The sequence below is a fragment of the Jaculus jaculus genome, chromosome X (genome assembly GCF_020740685.1).
Source record: "Jaculus jaculus isolate mJacJac1 chromosome X, mJacJac1.mat.Y.cur, whole genome shotgun sequence".
Classification (NCBI taxonomy): Eukaryota; Metazoa; Chordata; class Mammalia; order Rodentia; family Dipodidae; genus Jaculus; species Jaculus jaculus.
The window spans coordinates 71,153,018-71,174,089 of NC_059125.1; the positions used below are offsets into that span (position 1 = coordinate 71,153,018).

The 21,072-nt window shown below is 37.4% G+C and overlaps 1 protein-coding gene across 1 annotated transcript; it reads right to left on the reverse strand.

Annotated features, from left to right (window-relative positions):
• Nucleotides 1–1,457: 1,457 nt before the first annotated feature.
• On the reverse strand, nt 1,458–8,536 carry LOC101597537. The gene is made up of 2 exons (XM_012950787.2): nt 8,368–8,536; nt 1,458–3,418 (listed from the first exon to the last, which is right to left on the reverse strand). Exons 1-2 carry the CDS (start codon nt 8,534–8,536, stop codon nt 1,458–1,460), a joined length of 2,130 nt encoding a protein of 709 aa, XP_012806241.2.
• Between the last annotated feature and the right edge of the window lie 12,536 nt (nt 8,537–21,072).

The window sequence follows — 21,072 nt, forward strand, 5'->3', positions numbered from 1 at the left end:
GAGTTAAGAAGGTGATTTTACTCATGATATTACAATAGGATGGATATAAATTAATTAGAAACACCCCCAGGGAGATGGCTCTGAGGTTACAGGTGCTGCTTGCAATGGTTGCCAGCCCTGGTTTAGTTCCCTGGCATCCATGTAAAGTCATATACAAAATGTCATATGCATCTCTCATCCCAAAAGACTTGTGCCAATGGGATGCAGAGGGTGGAGAATCTGAAGCTCATGGACCAACTAGTCTGATGTTTCTTTGCAGTTCACCTAAAAGAGGGTGGGCTGCTCAACTCAGGAGACAGAGCTCTGGAGTTTTAAAAACTAACTTGTAGTCATTTCTCCAAAAGTACATCCATCCTTTTGTCAGGTTTCATACTGCTCTTTTGTGTCTGGATTAGTGAAAAGTTTATCTATCCACCTCCTTGTGGCATAATAAATCATCCCAAAATCATTAATTCCTCTTCTGCCTCCACACTATTACTGCCCATTTCAGTAACCTCTATTCTACTAAAACAAGTATTAATTCTATTCTTATCTACAGAATTATAAGATTATTTTCTTCTTGAAGCATTCAGGATCTAGACTAGTTTGCACATACTTGTGTCACATGTTTCTTATTCCTTTCCTATCTATCTTTCTTATCTTCATCTTCAGTCTTTCCCAGGAATATTCTTTGAATTTTTGAGTTTCTTAGAGCTCAAAATCTTTATGATACTTTTTGTGAGTTTAACCAGCCCCACAACTTTAATTTACTTTGAAAACCTAATTATACTTATATTTTAAAATCATTTTGGAACATATCTTAATTTTGAACATTTCATTTAGAAACATTAAACTCTCAAAAGTAGAACAAGGCTTTAGTCAATAACTCCTCATTTTTAACTCCTTATTTTTAAAGAGCAAAAACCAGCAAAAATATGAAAGGTTGATTGTTCCTATTCCTTGAGATGTATTCAAAGAGCTGTAAATTTCCATATGCTTTCTGAGTACACTAAGGTATTGAGACAAAGATACTGACTGCTCAGACTAAGTTATTTGAAATTGAATTAAGGTTTTTGATAACCTCAATATTTCAATAGTATTATTCTCATCAGTGTTCTGTACTTGATTCTTACCTGTTTTGGTTAGAGTTTAAGAAAATGTGAAATATTTATTTAGCATGAAGTATGCATTAATAATTTCCTGGTTGGGTGGGTGGTTAGTGGTAGATTCTAGGGGAAAATTTAGAACATTAAAAAGATTTAAAAGGCCTGCACTGGTGGCTCATACATTTAGTTCTTATATTTAGGAGAAAGCAGAGGTAGAATGATCCTCCTGAGTTCAAGGCCAGCCTGGACTACATAGTGGGTTCCAAGTCAGCCTGGACTAAAGTGAGATCCTACCTCAAAAAAATGTCTTAAATATCAGAGAATAAGAGTAAGAGAATAAGAATAGAGTTTACATCACTTGGGTTTATTGATTTACTTTTCTTCTAGCCATTCTACATCACTGTCTGATTTTTCTGAATTGTATCCCATAGCTTTACGGCGGAAATGAATAATAGCCAGTTCATTTTCAGCAATCTCCATTTTTTGTTTGGGTAAATACTGAATTTTAGTCTTGCGTAGCAGAACCCCTCTTCTTATTGCTTCCATCAATGCTTTCCTTGCTTTAGTGACTGTTGGCAGAATTGATTGAGATTGCTTCAGACCAGAGAGTATTGGAACTGTTGTATACTGGAATAAGGATAGAGCCTTAGAGCTTGTAATGAGAGATGACGATTGAAAAGAAGATGATGACTGGAGACTGGAAAGTTTTGTAGCATTCAAACTTGATGATTTTGCTTGTGGTGAATACAAATGCCTTTTTGATTTTATAACTGAAGATCTAGGTGACTGTACTTCTCTATATCTTGACAATTGATTCAATGCATGTCTTGGTAATAGATTAGAAGATACTGGTGGTTTTGGACATGAAGATACAGATGATACTGGAACTGAATGGTGTGGCTTTTGTAGAGTTGAAGATCTTGGTTGTGGTGCAGTTGAAGACATTGATTTATGTATAGCTAAATTTTGTGGTCTGTGTGCAGATCTTGGTTTCGATAGAGGTGAAGATACAGGTGATTTTGCAATTGAAGGTCTTGGTGACTGTGCAAAAGAAGATTTCACAGATAGAACAACTGAAGATCTTGGTGATTGTGCCACTGAAACAAAGTCAACAAGGTCCATAACTGAATTCCTTGACTGAATATCTGTTGAAATTACTAGAGGTGATACAGATGGGGAAATTCTCTGCTTTTTACCTTGCAATGTTATATCTTCTTGTATCTGTTCATGAAGTTCAAAAGGTTCAGGTTCTAGAGTAATGAACTCAGCTTGTGGTGGTTTAACTGGAAGATCTTTATCAGTAGTGTGCAGACAATCCAGAGGTGATACTACTCTTGTAGTTTCCATAACAGGCGATGAAGACTTCATTGCAGAATGTATGATTTCAGGAGGATCTGACCTGTTAGAAGCTGTTAATAGAGCTAACCAATCAGGTAGTGATAGAGGTGCCTCTTGTGCTGTAGGACTCACAAAGGCCACTGTTTTATGAGTTACAGTTGGAGGTGGAGGTACAACTTCTCCTTTTCCAGTTCCATAAATAACATAAGGATGGGAATCATACTTGTCTCCAATTCCATGAAGTAGTTGGTATGGATGACCATGTACGATGATGAATCTTGCTGGAGGTTTGTTGCTTGCACGAAATGGGTAAGTGGAAAATGACAAATGTTCATTTGGTTGATATACATATGAATGTGGCACTTTGCCACATGCTGCTATGTTATGATCAACAGGGACATCCTCTTTCATCAGTTGACATGTTGGTACAGTTTTTGGTTTACTGAGATGATCTGAGTTCTTGTTTTGTGTGAGCTTTTCCTTCTTTTGTTCTTCATTCACAGATATAACATTTTCTTTCAAAAGTTCAGGGTAGTGTGAACATGATTGGACTGAATCATCAGAAGACATCATTAAACTTGCCATATTATCTTGCTGATAAGAAGTAGTCATCTTTAGGGGTGGTATCAGTGTATTAGCATCATGTCTTTCAAAATTCTGAATAGGCAATGATGTAGAGGAGTAAACTTGCTGTGCTTGAATAAATATACTTGAAAAATTCTTTCTTAATTTCCAATCCTGCATGGGCAGTCCTTTATTTGGAATCTTGTGGCTAAAAGCATCTGCTAGCTGGACTACATTTTTGTGTAGAGCCTTGAGCTTAAAAGTAATTCTATCAAGCTCTTTAGATACTTTTCCAAATAAGTATTCAGTATACTTATTTAGATCACATACCTGTCTCTCTATGTTGTTTAATGATGTAGGGATTACACAGACAAATTCATCTTTACTTTCTATGATTGTTGCTGGTGGACTTGTACATTCTTCATCTTTTTCTTCATTAAAAGACATTTTAAATTTGTGTTACTTCAGAATAAAAGTGAAATGAGATATCTTCATGAAACTCTTTCAAGCACCCACAACTCTTCTCAGACCCATTCCAAGAGTCTCCATCTGATTGTCAGCTTGGCCAGCAACAGCTGGAAATGGTGAGGCCTGAGGCAGATCTGAAGTTATAAGGTCCTGCCTTCAGGTTTTGAGCAGTAACTTGTCAGCCTTACTATTAGGTCAGAACCATTTGTTAGCTCAGGCACTGAGAACACAATGTCTTATGTCATCGTCATTGCCACACCCCTTTGCCTGCCCTCTCAGGGGACTATTTCCCAACCTTGAGGGGATACCAGTTGGAGAGGAAATGGCGAAAATGTGGTGTTCTCTCATTCACTGTTTCTCAAAGCATGACCCTAGAATTTAGAGCAAGTAATTCTCTGTTAGCTCTGTATTAAGAATGATCTGCTCTCTAATTCTAAAAATTATCTTCAAGTTCCATTTTTTTTTCCTGGGCTCTACTTGATTGTCACACAGTCATCTCCACCTTAGATCTGTTCTCTAAATATTCATGCAGATCTACCTTTTTTTCCCTGCATCCTTGTATCTCTAAATAGGGCAATTTCAGCCATTTATTTGATCATGTCTAAAATCCTTTTAATTAGCTTTTTATGCTTGTATTTTATTTTCAGGTTCAGGCACATGTCAGACAATTCTTACCACAAACTATATCATGCACTGCATCTCTCTATTTCTTTTCACCCCTCCCATAATCACTATAGTAAATATTCCCACAATTTCTAATCAGGATGGCTAGAGCTGCCCCAACCAGGTTGTTTTGATAAGCTTTCCTTCTTTTCTTCAATGTTTTCACATTTATAGCCGTGCCATGTTTCCTTAAACGTCTAATATATACCTATGGGAGAGGAAGTAAAATTACATCAAGACTTTAACAAAATGATTCTAATATATCAGCACCAAAAAAAGAAGTGATATCATCTCTTAACATGTACTCTGCAAAGTGATGTGGAACTACTGAGAGGGCAGAGAGTTCAGAGGCTGGCACATAATTTCTCTCCATGTTTTATCGATTTATTGTTAAATGGTGTGAATAACTAGAAGAATGTTAACAAATTTGAAAAGACTCACACGTAACTGTAAATGAAAAAGGAGTCTTGGTTGAATTTGAAGTAGGATTTCCCCTTTTGCAAGTGAAGTTTCAGGAATAGAGATACAAATTATTCATGTATCCTCCTCACTTCACACTGACAAACAGTAACACACAAATGAATGATCAACAAAACAAAAACTTTTCCATGCTTCTTAGAAGAGAGGAAGATGGAAACAGTAAGTCAGTAGTTCCTAATTGAGGAAGATGGAAAAGATAAGTCAGGAGGTCCTAATTAGCCAGGGCCAATTTGTTGTAATAATTATCATGATTTGAGGAAATTTGGAGATAAAATGGATAGTAAATTGAATTCAAAAAGAAGGTGTCTGTGTAATTTTTTTTTTTTTGATTGTAGGCTAATAATGATTTGGCCTATCCATAAACTGTGAAAGTATAGATTTAAAATAAAATGTTAGTTTCATAAAATTTTAAGTTTACATTGAATACTACAAATAAAGTAGAAATTGGAGACAGGGGCCAAAAGTTGAGAGGAAGTTGATAGCATCCTACTTTTCTTTTATTAAAAAAAAATTGGGAGCTGGAAAGGTGGTTTATTAGTTAAAGGTGCTTGTATTCAAAGCCTGATGGTCCACATTCAATCCCTAGTACCTCCATAAAGCCAGATGCACAAACTGGTACACAGATGCATCTGGAGTTTGTTTGCAGCAGCACAAGGCTGTTCACTCTCTCTTTCTCTCCCTTTCTTTGTGAAAGCAATTTGTTTATTTGAGAGAGAAAGAGAGAGAAGGAAAGAGGAAAAGATAGAATGGGTGCACCAGGATGTCCAACCACTGCAAATGAACTCCAAACACACATGCCACCTTGTGCATCTGGCTTATGTGGGTAATTGGGGACTTAAACGTGGGTCCTTAAGCTTCACAGACAAGTGCCTTAATTTCTAAGCCATCTCTCCAGCCCTCTCTCTCTCTCTCTCTCTCTCTCTCTCTCTCTCTTGTCTGTCTCCTTGCAAATAAAAAAAAAAACCTCAGTTTCTTCTATTTCTGACTTCTATATACTACCGCATTAATGGACTTACTGTGATGCATGGTAGATTCACTGATAAAATAGGGTCTCCTTTTACTCACACTTCCTCTCACAACCTTCCTGACCTCTGACAGCTATTACTGTACACTCAGGTTGATGTTTTATAATTTCCTCATGAAAAAGAGAATATATGACACATATTTCTTTCTGTGTCTTACTTGTTTTCCTTAATGCACTGTCTTTCATTTTCATCTATTTTACTGCAAAAGTCATTTGTTTCTACTTTATAGTTGAAGAATATTCCACTTTTATTTGCCATATTTTATTTATCCATTCATCTGTTACTAAACACATACATTATAGATACTGAAATAAAGTGACTGGGATTCAAAGTCAGTATAAAATTGCTAACATAAGAATTAATTCATTCAACAGCATCCTAGAGATTGCCATTCAGACAAGAGTATGTGCAAAACTCTTGAGTCAAAAAATTAAAATGTCTACTATGAAACTCAACAAGAGGAATTGAGGCTAGGAAAGTAGTTTGAGATGAAATCAGAGAGGCTGACAAATGTACTTGAAAGGTGTGATGAGGAATTTGGATTTAGAATCTAAGTTATAGTAGACTAATTGAAGTATTTAAGCAGGAGATAAATATCTAATTTATTTTTGAAAATTCATTGTGGCTTCTTTATAGAGGCAATTCTGGAGTCTTCATGTTACTCAGAGATACTGATAATGACTATATAGCTAAAGAAAATGAAATCAATATGCTGGAGACTTCTGCACTCTCATGTTAATTGTAGTATGAATCACAACAGCCAAGAAATGAAAGCTTGAGTGCTCAGGCTCAAATAACACAAGGCACAAACAAAATTAGACTCTTGGAAAGTTCTATGTTTATTCTCTGAATGTAATAAAGTGAGGTATAGAGAGATAGATAGATAGATAGATAGATAGATAGATAGATAGATAGATAGATAGAGATAGAGATAGATAGATAGATAGATAGATAGATAGATAGATAGATAGATAGATAGATAGATGTATACAATGAAATACTAGTCAGTCATTAAAAATAAAATCCAGCCATTTGTGGCAACATGATTGGAACTGTAGTTCATAATGGTAATAAAATACCAGAAAGGTAAGTACTGTGAGATTTCTCTTATCTCTTGAATGTAAAGAGTTAATCTTTTGACCTTAACACTGCAAAAAAAAAAAAAAAAGTTGATCTCATAAATCTGAGAGGAGAATGTTGTTTTCTAGAGTTTGGGAAGAATAGCTACTAGGGAGTAAGAATGGAACAGTTTGATAAATGTAAGAAGTATTCTAAGGAACAATAGAATAGCTATAGATAACAATTATGAACTGTGCATTTCAAAAATCTAGACGAAATAGTTTTAAAATACCACTATAAAAGCATGATAAATGAGATATATACTCCTGCCACATTTAAACATTACACAATGTACATATGTATCCAAATTTACATAGAATCCTATAAGTTGTGTGATTTGGGGAGGATGATATAAAATTAATACTTGCCCCAAACTGGGAAAGCACTAGCATTTCAAAGAATAACTCAAAGAAGATTACTTTCATAATTAAAATGAGTATAACATGGCCTACATAGAGAGCCCTGGAGGAGTATAAACAGTGGAGTTTGGCAATATCACCAACTCCTCCCACTACCATACTCCTATTTTATGTGACTCTAAGTACACAGCAGAAATAATGAAAACCTGAGTTTAGAGCACTGCTTAGTGTTTAAACAGCAAAGGAGATTACAGCCTCAACTAACATAATTCACAGGCAAAAACAGATTCTAGGATGTGTAGTCCCTCCTTACTCTTATCAGCCGTTCTCCCAGTCTTGGAAAACACTTCCAACTGTGGGAAGTATGGCTTATTTTGCAGTAAGCCATAACATAGTAGAGCTAAATTGTAGCTTGCTACAAATTAGACTTATTATGTCTATTATTCAGAGAACTATTCTCACTACACTACACTCTTTCCTCTGGGTCTTACAATCTTTCAGTCTCCTAAATTCAAAGTTCCTTGAACCTTAGGGAGGTATATTATGATTATCTACTCCTATCAAGGGCAGAGTATTGAGGCATAACACTATAGCAACAACATATTTGACAGCAACATGTGTTTATTCTCAGAATGACACAAACATGGGTCAAGTGTGCATAAACTTAATTACCAAAAACATGTATACTCCAAACATGTATACTCCAAATCAAACCATTATGGGTATGAACATAGTTATGGAGTGTTCTCACCATAATCATATGCAGGGAAATGAATTTTTAGTGTTGTCAAGTTTTCAGGCTGGGTAGGCATATAGATATGGCCAGGAAAGGAAAGCCACCTAAGTGTGCATCTGATGATCCAGCTATATAGTAAACATGGCCTCAAGTGATTTTTCTCATATCCACTATATACCTGGTGGTTTAAAGTGAGCTCCAAATTGGAAAGGACATCACACTGTAAAGAATGCCTCCCTGACTGGATATGTGGCATTTACTTCATACCCAATAGTTTTTCTTGAAGGTATCCAGTATAGTTACCACCCATGATATGGCATATAAAAGTAGTACAGTAAAATGTCAGGAAGCCAAAAAACACTTGTTACTTCACATTTATTAGTAGAGACTCTTGTATTTTTTTTTCTCAGTGGCCTTTAGGTCATTGAGAAATTTTCTGGCTGTGCCAGGCCCTTGAACTTCATGTGGAATGAACTCACATCCTTGCTACTTGTGTATGTCTTAACATCCTCCAGTTGTTTTGTATAAACCTGTAAGATGCTCAGAAGTTACAATGGCATCATCAAAGTCATGAATCATATTCACAATAGGAGGACAATCTAACAAAATAATGTCTAAGATAGTATCCTGTGGCAAATGGTGAGACTGTGTAGATAACATACTGGAAATACTGCACTCCAAAGTTCCATTGATGTCCATTCTCGATGAACATAAACTGGTTCTATGACACAGTAGCTAAAGAAATATCTAAAACAAAATGTGTGAACACAATAGAAAAGCACATGCCAAGATCCCATCACTCCATTAATCTTCCATCAGGAGACATTTTGGGTATAGCTGCATGGATAGAATGCACTATATTATTTGTAAATTACTAGTGGTGACTACCTTGTTTGGGCAAGGCAGTTCTACTCTCTCCCACCATTACCAGCCATTTGTTTATAGCTTTATCATTCATACCCTCAGATGAAATGCTCCAATGATGATGTGCAAAATGTGTCTCCTAATATGTCTTCTTCTTCTTTTTTTTTTTTTCAAGGTATGATCTCACTCTATCCCAGACTGTCCTGGAAATCACTATGGAGTCTCAAGGTGGCCTTGAACTCACGGCAATCTTCCTTCCTCTGCCACCCAAGTTCTGGGATAAAAGGCATGCACCACCATGCCTGACTTAATCTGTCTTCTCACACAGAGGCCAGTGTGCTCCTGTGCTTTGGGACATAGTAGCCCATCACTAGGATAAGCTTCTCTTTCACTTGTACTGGTCTATCTGCATTTCCCTATAAGCTATATATTGTCCACTATACATTTTACTTTTGGAAGAATTAATATGAATTCAGATACACTCTGTTTGGTGTCTGCTAGAGCCATGTGGCCTATACAATAGTAGGCAATCAATATATTGACAGTTCAATATGGGTCCTCAGTATATCCTATATGGCCCTCACTTAGAAGCAATCTAGCTCATTTATCAAAAGAGGCATTAAGGGGATCCAACACCATAAATTCCTCTGCTTCCACAATGGAAATAACTATAAGTATCTTTCTCTGCCTTGGTAAAAGCCATTCTAGGTATAGAGACTCCCATAAACTTACAAAGACAACATTGAGTTTTATATCAATTATATATCATGGTATGCTTACATGGTACAAAACCCATTGTATCCCCCTGTGACACAATCTTAAACTTATCTTTCTTTTTAATATGCAAAATAATTTATACAAAAGATGTATCCATGAGACAGAAAAATATAATTAATCTACTAAATTTTAAGGGTTGAGCTAAAACTATAGCAGAATTGCAAGAGAAAAAAAAAAACAACAACACTAAGATCACCTGCATCTGAACTACAAGATTTTATCTGCTGTATGTCGTAGTCAGACTTTATTGCTACTTGAATTTCAAAAGGTTCTGTCACATATTTTTCCCCTTGGTTGAACATGAGTTTAAGAGTTAGAGAACGCTATATGCCAATGAGAGTTGGCTAAGATAACAAAAGTACTAAGTGTTCTTGAAGAGCAAGCAAGATAGAGAAAAGTGAAACTACACAGAGTGCCTGAAAGTGTTATATGTTAACCCTAAAACTGCACCCTAGGATAGAGAGAAGGGAGAATAGTTCCACGAAAGAGTGGGAGACATAGAAAAGACCTAGTTTTCCTTGAAGGACCATGGAAAAATGAAATATTTAGCAGCATGTTCTGGATAGGAAACTTGATATTGCATTCCATGATGGCCAGGTAAAGCCCAGAACATGTTTCTTATCCAAAAGGCACCCTCCCTCCTTTTTATTCCCTTACAAGTCAGTGGCTTACACCAAGGACATTACTCTCATAACCTTTTCAGAGAGAGAATATTTCCTAATAGGCACAGTTTCCTGAATCAGATCATTGTTAAACACCTGACACCATGTACAATTATGAACTTCCACTTTCTCTGTACTATGGGCAAAGCTTTGGTGTACTCTATAGGGCTTTCATTTTCCTACTCACTATCTGGCTCTTTCCATGGATTCCAAGTCTTTGAATCCCAAGTTCAGCATCCCAATATAGTGTGGACTGGTATTTTTCTTTCCTTTGCCATCCCTTAAGTGTATAAACTGGCAGGAGAGGACCTCCATCTTATCCACTCATATAATGTCCCTGCCCGATCAAAGGTAGCATGGAGGATTAACAGTCACGTGAATCACTTTGTAAATTCAGGTCTTCCTTTAAGAGAACAATTTCTTTCTGGGGATGCAGCTCAATTTTGGACAAATAATTCACTTCCCAGAGTAGGTCCTTCAGTATGGGTATCATAGCTCTCTCGCAATTCCACCCCATAAGATTGTTACTAAGGCATTATGGCATGTTTTCTGGTCTACTAAGTACTTCAGGGCCTCTACATGCTTACACAGTGCACACCATTCATATGTTAGGTATGCCATTCCATATGAAGGAGAGCCATCTCGAATTTCCTCCATGAATGCTTCCCCTTGATTCTTCTTTTCTTTTGTTCCTGCTCATGGGCCCAATCATTGCATTCATTACCACTTGATTGGTTATCTCTATTAAGGGGATTGTGTAACTTTTGGAAGGAAATGAAAAATAACATCTCATCCTAAATGGAGATTTCAGTAACAGACATTATAACTTATACAACTTTATCTTTATGAGGAAAATGAGTTGATTAGGGGTTTCATAGAGAACCCTAGAGGACTAAAGACAGCTATATTTTCCCCAAATTGGCAACCTCCTATTTTATGTGTCTTAAAGTCTACAGATTTAATTACTATAAACTTGAGTTTAGAGCTCTACCTAGTGTTAAGGCAACAGACATGACTACAGGCTCAGATAGCAAAAAGCACAGAGCAAACCAGTTCCCAGGAAACTTTCTGGTTTATGTACTCTCTGTCCTTTCCCTTATCAGAAATTCTGCTTGTCTCAGCATACATTGTTCAACCGTGGGAAAGATGGCTTGTCTTGCTGAAATCTTGCATGTGGAGCAGCTGAATGCTAGATTCATGCATGGAGGAGTTACCCTTGTTAGCATTCAGAGACCTAATCTTACCACACTTTAAATATATTTATTTTATTTTATTCTATTTATTTTTTTGTTTTGTTTTGTTTTGTTTTTTTGAGGTAGGGTCTCACTCTGGTCCAGGCTGACCTGGAATTAACTCTGTTATCTCAGGGTGGCCTTGAACTCATGGCAATCCTCCTACCTCTGCCTCCCAAGTGCTGGGATTAAAGGCATGCACCATCACGCCCGGCTTAAATATATTTATTTTATATATTTATATATCAGCTAAAATAAATTTAATTAAAAACATGATTCACAAAAAATTAGAAGGTCATGGCAAGAATCCAGCAAGCAATGATAATGACTCTGTCATGATGGTGTCAGTGAGAAGCATAATAAGGAGTGGTTTAAATAGAGATACAGTTGGGAGAAGAACAACATAATGAGGACAAGGTATGTGGAAGTATAGAACAAGTAGTAAGTTTAGTCAGGAGTTCTGTAGAAAGTCTGAACCTAGAGATAAAAATGTTGATAGCTATTAGTGGTTGTGGTGTTTTGATGCAGGTGTTCCCCCATAAACTTAGGTGTTCTGAATGCCAGGTTCCCAGCTGATGGAGATTTGAGAATTGGCACCTCCTGGAGGCAGTGTATTGTTGGGGGCAGGTTTATAGGTGTTATAGCGAGTTTCCCCTTGCCAGTGTGGGGCATACTCTCCTGTTTCTATTGTCTACCTTATGTGGTCCAGCAGTTGGGTCTACCCCGTGCTCATGCCATCGTTCCCTCTGCCATCATGGAGCTTCCCCTTGAGTCTATAAGACAAAATAAACCTATTTTATTTTCTTCAAAAGCTGCTTTTGGTCGGTGATTTCTGTCAGCAATGTGAACCTGATTGTGACAGTGGTATTGATGGTATTTAAAGAAAGACATGGGACTACATGATACAATGAAAGTGAAGATAGAAAACAATGATATTCTTAAAATTATCACAAAGAATATGAAATACACACATGAAAGTATGGCATAGATAAATGAAGGATTAGGAGCTGGAGAGATTGTTCAGTGGTTAAGGCTCTTGTTTGTAAACCCTGATGACCCAGGTTTAATTCCCCAGTACCTAGGGAAAACCAGATGCATAAAGTGACACATGCATCTGCAGTTCTTTTGCATTGGCAAGAGGGCTTGGTATGCTCTCTCTCCATGCCCAAGGTTACATTTTACATCAGTAGAGTTCCACAGTATAAACTCATTTATTCAGAGCAATTGGTAAAGTGTCTGAAACATCAAAGAAACAGTAATGGACAGAAGAGATAAGGTATCAACCTTCATGTGGTTTACATTATACTACATGCAATGAAAATAAACTATATAATTTCAGGAGATATGAGTGTCAAAGAATTCAGAACTAGCTGCAGAGACAAATAGCTGTCATAGAAATCTTCTTTGAAGATTTTATGTATATATAATTTGTTTATATTTTAAGTTATAAAGCATAAAAGTTATACATACTTAAAGGGTACCATATGATGTCTCTATACATGTTTAAAGTGTGAAACGTTCACATCAGGGTTAAAGTATCAATATCATTAATTCATTATGAAATTCACTGGGAAAGAATCTTTAATTCAAATTGGTAAAGACTCCTCAAACAATTGAGGCAGAAAACTGTAAGTAAAAGGATAGATAATACCATCTATAATAAATGCTGTTTGATGATAATATTAACTCCAGACAAGGGTGAATTTGCACATATATGTTAAGTATGAGAGAAATAATTAATTATGAAGATCATGACTCTCTCCTGGTCAAGACAGTGTCCGCACAACCTGCCACACCTCACCAAGAAGAAAAGGCAAGATCCCTAAAGTTGGGGGGGGATATTTTTTGTTTAGGGGTTTGCTGATCTTATTTGGTTTCCAGTGGGAGAGTGTGGATTCCCACCCTCTAGGGTAGACCACCAGTTCCCTGGTCCCCACAACCAGCTGTCCTAGCCACAGCCCTGGTAGGAGGTCCCTCCTACACTAACTGCAAGCCAAGTGAACCCAAGCTAGTAGGCTAGGTCCTCTTTCCTAAGATTTCCCACAACTTGGCAGAGCTCCATGGATGTAATTGGCATCCCGCTTTTCCTGCCCAGCCTTGCTGTCCCCCATGGCGGGAGTGATTGCTGATCCACCCCCAGCCTTGCTATCCCCCACCCAGCTGCGTGATCACCATTCCCTCCCAGTCTTGCAGTCCCCCACCTGCATGCAGTATCACTGTTCCTCCCCAAGCCTTGCAGTCCCCTACCCACACTTGTGATCATGTTCCCCCACCCAGCCTTGCAGTTCCCCCACCCACGTGTGTGATTGCTGTTCCCCCCAGCCTTGCTGACCCTTGCAGATGCAGGCAATCACCATTCCCACCCAGGCTTGCTGTACCCCATGCACAATTGAACGGCCCACTCACATTTACCCCCAGCCTTCCTGACCCCAGTGGATGATCGCCAGCCTAGTCGTCATTCCCGACCAGCACATATGAGCCCAACATGCAACCAGGGACCAGGATAGGGTCTCCACACTAGCCTTTCTAAATTCTGTGGATGATCATCGTCCCACTCACTGCTGACCCCCAATCCTGGCAAGCAGGCTAGCATCCCACACCCTAGGCTTTCTGAAAAATTGTGATGGGCATACCACCAGCAAAAAGGAGTAATCAGATGCAAATAAATCCAGCTAGATTGCCCAGTGACACAATGAATGTCTCTAATCAAAACACAGAAGAGACAATATTATCAGAACCCCAAAATGAAGTAACAAACTATGCAAACCTGGTCAAGAAGTAAGATAACTTGCAGAAACTGAACAAAGGACCAATAATTGTATGAATGTTATGCTCACTAGATTAGACATTCTAGAAAAGAACCAGGAAGATGTTCTTAAGACAGTTAAATGATCTGAAGGAGAGCAGAAAAAAAAAGAAGTCCTCAATAGCCAGCTGGCTAAGTTCAATGAAGACATAAAAACATACAAGGATGAACTCTAAGAAGCATTAAGAAAATCAGAAAATGACGTGAAAAGGGAACTCGACAGAGGGTTAAAAACTATACATAAAAAAGCAGTAGAAAATTTGGACCAAATTGAACAAGCCCAAAGCTCTACAGAAGCTCTGAAGAATAGAGTCAGACATGTGGAGGATAGAAACTCAGAAATGGAAGACAAAATTGAAGAAACAGTTCGTGAGTCCAAAAGTTTCAACAGACTCAAAAATTTCTGTGAACAGAACATGAGGGAATTGTGGGATACCATTAAGTGTCCCAACATTTGGATCATGGGAATACCTGAAAGGGAAGAAATTCAAACCAAAGGCATAGAAAACTTATTCAACAAAATTATCAAAGAAAAATTTCCCAATCTCTCACCAAAAAAAAAGTCCCATCAAGTTACAAGATGCTAGTAGACCTCAAAAACAGACTGGTCCAAAGCAGAAATTCTCCCAGACATATTATCATTAAGATGCTAAACACTGATACCAAAGAGAAAGTCCTAAAGGCAGCTAGAGACAACGCATTATATATAAAGGAAAACCCATCAGAATTACTTCAGACTTCCTAAAATCTAGAAAGGCCTAGAATTGAACACTGCAAACTGTAAGAACATATGGATGTCAACCCAAACTACTCTACCCAGCAAAAATATGCCTCATAATAGATGGTGAAAGAAAAACTTTCCACTATAAAACTCAGCTATAAAACTATATGATCACAAAGACAAACCTACTGAGAGTACTTCAAGGACTGTTCCACACAGAGGAATCAAATAACCAACTTCAAGTGCCTATGAGAAGCAGACTACAATAACCAAACTTCAAGAAGGCACAAAAACTACAAAGGCCAAGAAAACACTAAACCACATAAACCACCACAATATGGCAGGTATTAAATCAAACCACAAAGCTATTACCCTAAATATTAATGGTCTTAACTCACCAATCAAGAGATATAAGCTAACAGGTTGAATCAGAAAATTAGACCCCTCAATCTGCTGTTTTTAAGAAACCCACCTTACCACTAAAGACAGACACCTTCTCAGGGTGAAAGGGTGGAAAATGATATTCCAAGAAAATGGAAATAAGAAGCAAGCACGTGTAGCTATACTTATAATGTATAAAATAGACATGAAACAAAAAGTAATCAAAAGAGACAAAGAAGGCCACTTACTTATCACAGAACTGATCCAACAAGAGGATATCATAACCATTAATCTTTATGGACCAAATACAGGTGCACCACAATTCATAAAACAAAACCTACTTGACAATAAAATGGAAATAACCACAAACACTATCATAGATGGTGACATCAATACTCCACTATCAACAATAGATAGATCATCCAAACAGAAAATTAACAGAGAAGTAAGAGAGCTTAACAATACCATAGATCAATTAGACCTAACAGACATCTACAGAACATTCTAACCCAAATCCACAGATTACCCTTTCTTCTCAGAAGTCCATGGAACCTTCTCTAAAATAGATCATATACTGGTTCACAAAGCCTGCCTCCATATACTTAGGAGGATCTATGTAATTTCCTGCTTGATATCAGATTGCAATGCTGTATTGTTAGAAATCAACAACAAAAGATGTGCCAGGAACCCAACCAACTCCTGGAAGCTGAACAACACACTCTTAAACAATAAGGGGGTAGGGGAAGAAATTAAAAGTAAAATTTCAAAATTTATAGAAATGAATGGCAATAAGAACGCAGTGTACCACATCTTATGGAACACAATGAAGGCATTCTTTAGTGCAAAACTCATTGCAATAAATGCCTTCATAACAAAGACAGAGATATCCCAAAACAATAACCTAACCATCCACCTAAAGGCATTAGAAAAACAAGAAGTATCCAACCCCAAACTCTTCAAACAGAATGAAAGAATTAAGTGCAGAAATTAATGAATTGGAATTTAAGAAAATTGGTGAAACAAAGAACTGGTTCTTTGAAACAAAATAAAGAAGATTGATAAACCCCTGGCCAATTTGATCAAGCAGAAAAAGAAAGAAAAGAAAGAAAATAAGAAAGAAAGAAAGAAAGAAAGAAAGAAAGAAAGAAAGAAAGAAAGAAAGAAAGAAAGAAAGGCTTCGAATTAACAAAATAAAAATGAAAAACAAGATACCACGACAGACATAAGTGAAATTGGGAGAGGCATAAGGATTTACTTCAAACACCTCAACTCCACAAAATTGGATAATATGGATGAAATGGATGAATTCTTGGACACATATCAGCTACCAAAGCTAAACTCAGAGCAGATTAATCCCATAAACAAATCTATCATAAACACCAAGATTGAAAGATTAATCAAAACCTCCCCAAAAAGAAGAGTCCAGGACCAGATGGTGTTTCAGCTGAATTCTATCAAACCTTCATGGAAGAACTCAAATCAATTTTTCAATCAGAGAACAGGGAAAGCTCCCCAACTCCTTCAATGAAGCTAGTATCACCCTAATACCAAAACCAGGCATAGATACCAAAAGAAAAGAAAACTACAGGTCTATTTCCCTGATGAACTTAGATGCAAAGATTCTGAACAAAATCCTTACAAACCAAATTCAACAGCACATCAACAGCATTATCCACCTGGTTCAAGTAGGCTTCATCCCAGGAACATAGGGATGGTTCAACATACAGAAATCTGTCAATGTAATATAACACATGGTAAGCTTAAACACAAAAACTGCATGATCATTTCGATAGATGCATAAAAGGCCTTTGACAAAATACAACATCACTTCATGATCAAAACTTTGGAGAGAATAGGCATGGACAGTCTGTATTTCAATATAATAAAGGCTACATATAAAGATCTCAAATCCCAAATAATACTTAATGGGGAGAGAATGAAGGAATTCCCATTGAGATCAGGAACAAGACAGGGATGTCCACTCTCACCTCTGCTCTTCAACATAGTACTGGAAGTTCTAGCTCAAGCAATAAGACAGCAGAAAGAAATAAAAGGGATACAAGTTGGAAAGGAAGAATTTAAGTAAGCCTTATTTGCATTTACCACAAAAGCTCCTAACTTCTGCTCAGAGATATTTACTCAACCATGCTTATTGCTGTTCAATTCATAATAGCTAAAAGTAGAATCAACCCATATGTCCATATTAGACTAATGGATAACTAAGATGTGGTATGTGGTATATCTACATGATGGAATTCTATGCAGCAGTAAGGAAAAATGACACAATGAAATGTGAAGAAGAATGGGTAAACTTTCAATAGATCATTGTCCATGAACTCAACCAATCACAGAAAGATAATTGTCACAAGGTCTCACTCATCTGTGGCTCCTAAACTAAATCTATCTGTGATGCTGAAATACCTAATAAACATCTAGAGGACGGGACAATTGGAATGGTGGGGCAGGAGAGGAAGTTAAGGATGAGGGGGACAAAAAACTGGACCCAAATGGAAATGGTACCATAAAATTCTACATCCTGAAATACATACTAAAATTTCAAACCTTCCTCATGTGCTAAGAGAGAATACCTGATTCACAGGGGTCTGGAGATGGTATGGTTAAGACTATCCTCAATGTTCTCCTGTTTCTCTCTTTCTCTTTTATATTTCCTATACTTTTCTTCCTTCTTATCCCTTGGCACTTACCTGTAACTTCTGGTACCAGCATGTGGGTAACATCCACAATGACCTGTTGATCAGAGAGTCCTACGAGACCTACAAGGTTTCCCAAAAGAAGACAGAATTCTATCAGAGGAATTGATGACCCACCAAAGATTAATGGTAAGACCCTGCTGCTGAAGACACCATATGCTGTTGGGATGGAACACAGAGAAACATGGCTGGAACTTGGAAGAGAGTCAGTCCCCAGACAGTTAGCTTGTCTAGTGCCAGAAGGTGTTACATGACTGACTGGGAGAAAATGGCCAACATATGTCTAAGCAACTCATTGTCTAAGCTACTCAACAGCAATAAAGTTGATGTGATGCTCACACAAGTGCAATAGTGGCACACAGCCATGGTGGGTTACCAACTGCTCTTGATTTGGCTAGAAGATCTGCTTTGGAACAGAGCACATTCCTGGAATGGGAAAACAAGCCAGAACCATATCCAAAAATGAGGTTTCTCTCCAATATCAAGCTCCCACTAATAGTGGGCCACAAGAGGGCCTACACCTATTAAATTCTTTCTAAAATAAAATGGGTATTCATGTATCTTTCACTGACCACACTCTCTGTCAGAGAATTTGCTTCTCTTTTTCAGATAGACACAGAACCTGAGGAAAGAATCTTCCCATTGCACCCCACCTGGGCACCAGCTGAAGCCACAGAGTTACTGTGGTAATAAGCAAGAGTGCTGCTTTCATGGTGAACCTGGTACCAGCACAAGTATAAAGGAAACAGACACAGGGAACACTCAACTCCAACCAAATCAGCTATCCAGATACACATAGACTCCCAAGACCTCTCATCACCAAAATAGTCCTAAAATGAACCCAACATGGCTCAGGAAAATTCACGGAAGAGAGGGTGGAAAGATTGTTAGAGCCACAACTTGGGTCATTATGCACAGAGACATAACCACCTCACCCATAACTGAAAGCCACCCCCACAATGCAACAACCACAATCTGTAGGGGGGGAAACAGGGACAAGGCTAATGATGGCACCATCATGGCTGTATAATCACTATATACATAACTAATTAAAAAAACAGCCTACTAAAAGAAACAAAAAAGATCATGATTTCTAAGGGTCTTAAATTTGTGTAGAAAGTAAAATGTTAAAATACATCAAAGAAAAACAGAAACAGAAGAGATACAAAGTTAATGTATCTGCAAAATTAAAATAAGTAATTTGAATGGATTTGATTAAATAGATTGCGATGCTTTGGGCATTCAATGGGCACCACTGGTTCATGTATTTGAAATTTTTGTCTCCAGATGATATTGCTGTTTGGAGAGGCTATGAAACCTTTAAGAGGTAAGGGATATCTGAAATAATTGGGTGACTAGGGGTCAATCTTTAAGTGGTATAGGCTGGCACCACTTCTGAGCTACATTTGGTTCCTGATTGCTTAACCCATAACATGAAAGAGATGCACACTCCCATATCAAGGACTTAGCCTTCTGCCATGCCTTCCCTATCATGATAAAACAGTACTCTCTGGATCCATGAGGCAAAATAAATGCTCAATTCCTTAAGTTGATAGTGTTGGGGATTTTATCACAACAACAAGAAAAGTAATACATAGGTTTTTTGTTGAATATGCTAATATATGAACATACAGTAATTTGAATATGAACCTATCCAATTATCCTTTCTTTTGGTCCCCTCTCCTCTGCTTCTCATCTCCTGTGGACCTTACTCTTTCAAGTAGTTTTTCCTCTGTTTTGTTGCTTCATTACTTCTGTCCTTAAAATGCAAGTAGTTTATGTGTCCTTGGAATATTTACATATTTTTATATCCATTGAGATTTCTATGAAAATCTCAATAAATGAATAAAACAAAACAATAAAAACTACATGTGTTATAATACCTCCTTATAATTGTTCTAATATTTACTTTGAATATGTTAATGTCATTAACTTATTATAGGTATATCATTCTAAAATTAATGCTTCAATATTATTGTTTGAATCTGTAGACCTATTGTTTTGATCTCTGAAATTGATAATGTCCAATACTAAATTCTTTACTTGAATGGTAGTTGTATCATTTGTTTACATCAATTTTTAGTTTCAGAGGTGTACAACAATGATTAAGAATTTAGGTTTTGGGCTGGAGAGATGGCTTAGTGGTTAAGTGCTTGCCTGTGAAGCCTAAGGACCCCGGTTCGAGGCTCGGTTCCCCAGGTCCCATGTTAGCCAGATGCACAAGGGGGCGCACGCGTCTGGAGTTCGTTTGCAGAGGCTGGAAGCCCTGGCGCGCCCATTCTCTCTCTGTCCCTCTATCTGTCTTTCCCTCTGTGTCTGCCGCTCTCAAATAAATAAATTTAAAAAAAAATTTAGGTTTTGAGGGCTAGGAAGATTGCTCAGTGGTTAACAATGCTTTACTTCAAAGCCTTCTTACCTGAGTTCAATTATGAAGCTACACTTGGAAAGCTGGATAAAAAAATTGGCACAAGCAGCTGGTATTTGCTTGAAGTAGCAAGAGGTACTGGTATACCCATACATAATGGATGCACATACACACACACAAACACACACACACACACACACACACACACTAAATAATTTTAAAGACCATATTTGAAAGCAGCCTTCTTCCCAGTTTAAAATTTAAAACCCTTCCCTAGTCTATGGTAATTATGAGACACAGGAAAAGTTTCTTGTTCCTTAGTTCTGTTTTGTAAAGTGCTATTATGAGAATACTTTTCCCATATATCTTGTGTGACATATAAATAATGTCACACATGGTGTAATGGAGAGATGACTCAGTGTCAAGCTTGAAAGCTTGACAAAATAGGTTTGATTCCCCACCATCCACATAAAGCCAGACCCACAAAGTGGCACATATGTCTGAAGTTCATTTGCAGTGCCAGGAAGCCCTGATGTGCCAATGCTCACTCTCTTTCTATCTGTATCTATCTAAGTATCTATCTATCTGTCTACATACCTACCTACATACCTATCCATCTATCATCTATCAAATAAATAAAATAAAAGAATATCACACATGGAAAGCATTTAAGAAGAATGTTTGGTTCCCAGAATTAGATGATAAAATTGTGTTGC

Excerpts from the sequence above, each read along its gene's own strand:
- LOC101597537 (XM_012950787.2), bottom strand. The coding sequence starts at position 8,536 with ATGGACATCAATGGAACTTTGGAGTGCAGTATTTCCAGTATGTTATCT. Across the intron at positions 3,419-8,367 it reads AACTTCTGAGCATCTTACAG|AAAAAGATGAAGAATGTACA; the intron begins GTTTATACAAAA and ends CTTTTAATGAAG.